General features: G+C 59.4%; 1 protein-coding gene across 1 annotated transcript; it reads left to right on the top strand.

Moving 5' to 3' along the window:
* The first annotated feature begins 892 nt into the window (after positions 1-892).
* LOC111768877 (transmembrane protein 177) lies at positions 893-4,223 on the top strand. The gene is made up of 2 exons (XM_023622772.2): positions 893-1,025; positions 1,670-4,223. Exon 2 carries the CDS (start codon positions 2,799-2,801, stop codon positions 3,894-3,896), a length of 1,098 nt encoding a protein of 365 aa, XP_023478540.2. The 5' UTR covers positions 893-1,025; positions 1,670-2,798; the 3' UTR covers positions 3,897-4,223.
* The last annotated feature ends 771 nt before the right edge of the window (positions 4,224-4,994 follow it).

Genomic DNA, 4,994 nt, shown 5'->3' with positions numbered 1-4,994 from the left:
GTACTTTCTCCTCCCCTGGGGGCTGGAACGAAGAGAAAGCCTGACACAGAGGCCAGATCCACTTGGGAGAACTGGCCAGACCCACTGGGGAGAATCTGTAATAAGCAGGAGCCGTAATGGGAAATGCACAGGGAGAGGCGTCCCATCTTGTTCCAGGGCTAGCTGGGGACACAGGAGCTGGGCACCGTGCCCAAGCGAGATGCCTCAGGTTCCTCATCTGTAAAATGGGGATAATCTACTTCAAGAGTCCGCAGTCTTTTTTCGTAGAGGGCCGGACAGTACATATTTTAGGCTTCCCAGGCCAGACTGTCTCTGTTCCACCCACGCAACTCCGCCCTTCCGGGGACGCAGGCAGGGACCACCCGCAAAGGAACGGGCCTGGCTGGGTCCCAGTAAGCGGCGCGCTGGGCTTGGGCGCAGGCACGTCCATCCCTGATCTTCGCACTCATGGAGCTTCAGGGAAGGTGAGGCGACAGATGTGTCGCTGCTCTGTGGGCTGTACAGTGAGGATCACATGGCGGGCGGCGAACGTGATAATAAAGCTCAGAGCCCCGCAGGCGAAGGCGCTTCCAGACAGGAAAGGACACGGACGGGCAGTCAGGCGGACGTGGGCTCTGCCACAGGCCTCCTGCTGACCCCCGCGGCGCCGCCGTCCACTGGAGGCCGGAACGGGACGATCAAGGCCCCCTCTCAGGCGCAGAGATGGACCGCTCCCCGCGCCGCTCTGCCCGCGGCCGGCGACCACTCAAGGCGCAGACCCGCCCCGAGGCGCCCAGTGGGGGCGGAGCCTGCCGCGCGGGCAGGAGCCCCAGACGGCCCCGCCCCTCTCCACCGGCCCCGCCCCGAGCGTCCCACGCCCCTGGCCCCGCCCCCAGGGCGCTCTGCGCCTGGCCCCGCCCCTCTGGGCCCCCACCCCAGAATGAGCTTCGTAGAGTCTGGCCCCGCCCCCAGGGCCCCGGCCGGCGTGCTTTGCGCCTGGCCCCACCCGGCGCACGTGTCGTGGCGTTTAAGCTGCGCCGCAGGAGGTGAGCGCGTGGGAAGGAGCGGGCAGGTGTGCGGGGCGGAGAGGTGGTGGGGTCGCCTCTCTCACCCTCCCCGGGGTCGTTCTCCCTTCTCGGGGTCGTGCCTGCAGGGTATTAGAGCCGCCTGCCGTAGCTGGGCGGGATGGAAGCCCCGTGGGAAGCCCTCTGCCAGGGTCCTGCAGCCGCTCTTCTCCCAGCCGCCTGCGGGATGCGCCGCATCGTCTCCGAGGGCGACCTGGAGCGCAGGTTTGGCGCTCGGGGCCCTGGGGGCGCTGGGACCTTGCCCAGGACCCATCCTTTCCGAACCTCAGTTTCCTCATTGGAAAAAAGGCCCAAGTGATGTGACTCTTTAAGAGATTCTTATTAAAATAGGCCAAGCGGCACCCCGTCTTGTTTGCCTCAGCCTATTTACTAATTAAACATTTTTCACAAACAGGAACACAGTAAACTTCAACCAAATTAAATAATTGCGAATTTTTACTGACATATTTACGGATGAAATAATACGATGCCCGGGATGTGTTTTAAAATAAAGCAGTTGGAGGGGGAATGTGGGTGGGAGTAGAGATGAGATGAGATTGGCCATGAGTTGATGATTCTGTCTGCTTTTGTATATGTTTGTAATTTAGCATTAAAATTTTTTCTAGGGCCTGACCCCATGGCCAAGTGGTTAACATGAACTCTGCTTCAGTGGCCCGGGGTTTCGCAGGTTGGATCCTGGGCTGCGGATGTAGCACCGCTCATCAAGCCATGCTGAGGCGGCGTCCCACATAGCTCTTCTAGAAGGACCTACAACTAGAATATGCAACTATGTACTGGGGGCCTTTGGGGAGAAGAAGGAAAAAAAAAGATTGGCAACAGATGTTAGCTCAGGGCGAATATGGGAAAAAAAATATTCTAAAATGAAAGGTTTCCTGTGGACATCTGACAGCCTGTGTTCAATACTGTGCCTGCATTATTCTGCTAGGGCTGCCCTGCAAGCACTGCGTGGCTTAAACCACAGAAATTTATTCTCTCAGGGTTCTGGAGGCTGGAAGCCCAAGGTGGAGGTGTCCGAGGGCTGGTTTTCCTGAGGTCTCTCTCGTTGGCTTGTAGATGGCCCCCTTCTGGCTTGTGTCCTGTCAGGGTCTCTCCTCTGTGTGTATGTGTATCCTCACCCCCTGTTCTCATAAGGACACCTGTCATATTGGATTAGGACCCACCCTGGTGAACTCATTTTAACTTAATTACCCCTTTAAAGACTCTGTCTCTAAATGCAGTCACATTGTGAGGTACTGGGAGTTAGGACTTAAGTGTGTGAATTTGAGGGGACAGTTCAGCCTGTAACGCTGCCACTTTACCAGTTGGGGCTTTTGACCAGTTTGCTTAGCGTGCCTGTGCCTCTGTTTTCACTGCTTTAAAATAGGAGCAACAGTGGTCATTAGGTCGTGGGGTTGTGAGGATTCAGTTGTTGGATGGTGTGTGTAAAGCTCTCAGAACCTTGTCTAGCTCACAGGAAGTTCTCTGTAAGTTGAACATACATTTCATCTATAAATTAGCGATCCCGGGGCCTCACTATGGGGTGAACAGTGGGTGAGGCACTTGGGTACTTAGTCCTGGGCCTAGTCAGGGGAATAAAGGTAATCATCACAGCCATCATCGCAGGGCTGTGTGCTGCTGTGCCAGGTGCTGATTGTTTTATGTCTGTCCATCATTTCCTCGTCACAGCCACAGCCACCGTAGTGCTGGGCCATCGTCACGTGCCCATTTGGCAGATGGGGAAGGCGCTGCACAGGGATGGAGCTGGGGTTTGAACTTAGGCTCTGGAGCCCGTGCTCTCAACCTCTGGGCTGTATTCCCTCTGTTAAAAAGGATGTGGCCCTGGGGATCCTCAGTCTGCAGGCAGACCCAGGGAACTGTTGGCTGACTTCTCTTGTTTTTGGCTCAGGTTTCCAGTGGTGGCAGCACTCATGGTGGGCGGGCCTCAGCATTTGTGCAGAGACACAGGACAGGCCTGTTGGTGGGTTCCTGTGCAGGCCTGTTTGGGGCCCAGATTCGTACCACCTTTTCCCAGATCCTGTGGTCCAATGGCTGTACCAGTACTGGCCTCAGGGCCAGCCAGTGCCACTCTCCCCAGAGCTGCAGAGACTCTTCCAGGAGGTGCTCCAGGACATGGGCGTCCCCTCAGGCCATTGCTACGAGGCCTTCACCACCTTCACCTTCCAGCCTGTGAGTGCTGGCTTCCCGAGACTCCCTGCGGGGGCCGTGGTGGGCATCCCCACCAGCTTCCTGGGTGGCCCAGTGACCCACAGCGACCAGCCTGTGATCGTCCATGGGCACAGAGTGAACTGGCAGAGCCCAGCAGACGCCCGGCTGAGAGATGCCCTGACCCTGTCCCGTGACGCCCAGAAGTTCGCCTTGGCCAGGGAGGTGGTGTACCTGGAGAGCGCTGCAGCCGCCCTGCAGGCCCTGCCGGCCCCTGCTTGCCTGGCAGGAACCTGGGCCCTGGGCGTGGGTGCCAAGCATGCCCTGGGGCTGTATGGGGGCCCCATGAACTTACGGGCCGCCTTCAACTTGGTGGCAGCAGTGGCAGGCTTTGTGGCCTATGCCTTCTCCACGGACTCTCTCACTCACGCCCTGGAAGCCTGGCTGGACTGCCGCACGGCCTCCCTGTCTGCGGCGTATGCCCGGGGCGGTGTGGAGTTCTATGACAAGGTTCTGTCGGGCAACCTGGCCCTGCGAGGCCTCTTGGGCTGGCCTGGAGAGAAGCTGTACACGCCCAGTGGGAATGTCGCTCCCAGGCACTGGTTCTGCGTCAAACACTTACCCTACACGACCCGCCGGGACTCTGTGCTGCAGCTGTGGAGGGCGACGCTCACCCCAGGCCGCTCCTGAGGGGCTCACCTCGAGGACAGTCCCAGCTCGCACATGCGCCGTCCCGCCACTGCCTCTGGGGGCTCTCTTGGCGCCTCTGTACCCACACACAGCCCAGCGTCAGAAAAATCACAGGCTTTGAGTTCAACAGCAGAGATTCTACCCCAGCCCACCACTCATGGTCGCAGTGCCCTTGGGCGAGTCTCTGGATGAGTCGGAGCCTTGGTTCCGTCCACTGTGAGAAGGGGAAGGGATAAGCCTCCTGGGAGGATTGTGGGGTTGTGTGAGAAGTGAACGCGAGCATCTGGCAGGGAGGGCTTGCCGTAAATAAACAGGACGTCCCTCCTGCTTGGTCTTTGAGTGCCAGGGGGCTGTGGGAGTGAGGCCACATCTCGCCAGCTGAGGCGCGTGCACGATGGGAAAGTGTTCCTACAGCGAAGGACTACCCCGGAGTTTGGCTGTCAAATCCCATTTTCTTCTGTGCTGGTGGACATGGAAGGTGCTGAGAGGCCCAGGGAGAAGCTGCTGTGTGCCGCGAGGCTGGGAGCTGGAGCCTGCAGTGCAGCTTTATGGGAGGTGTGTCCGCCAGGGTCCTGCCAGAGCTGATGGAGCACTCCACACTCTGAGAGGCTGGGCAGCCAGCACGCGGTGGGGCCCCAGGAGAGCCCCCGCACCTGAGGGGAGAGAAAGTGTTGCCGGAACCTTGTGAGAGCTGTGGTGTGGGAGACCTGGCAGAGCTCTGGCCGAAGGAAGAGGAGGGAACGAGCGGAGCCGTTGCAAAGCCGAGGCCCTGCAGGGAGGGAGCCCACAGACACAGTCCCAAGCGGTCAGCCTCCTGGGGACAGAGCAGGGTCAGCGCTGGCAGAGGAGAGGGAGAGAGGTGGGGGCAGGGAGGGGAGGTGGAGATGGGGGCAGGCTTGGCTCACAGGGGATGGTGAGGAGAGCAGGTGGCTGGAGGGGGGCAGTGGACACTCAGCACTCAGGGGGAGGCTGCATCTTTGCCCTGCTTGTTTCCCTTGAGCCCTCTGGCGGTGGACAAAGCAGACCCCACTTTTGATCCTTGGACAGAAGACCCCAGTAGGAAAGGTCAGGAGAGTTGGCTCAGCAAGGCAGGCTCGC

Source organism: Equus caballus, chromosome 18 (assembly GCF_041296265.1).
Source record: "Equus caballus isolate H_3958 breed thoroughbred chromosome 18, TB-T2T, whole genome shotgun sequence".
NCBI lineage: Eukaryota > Metazoa > Chordata > Mammalia > Perissodactyla > Equidae > Equus > Equus caballus.
This window is presented reverse-complemented; position numbering and strand designations above follow the sequence as displayed.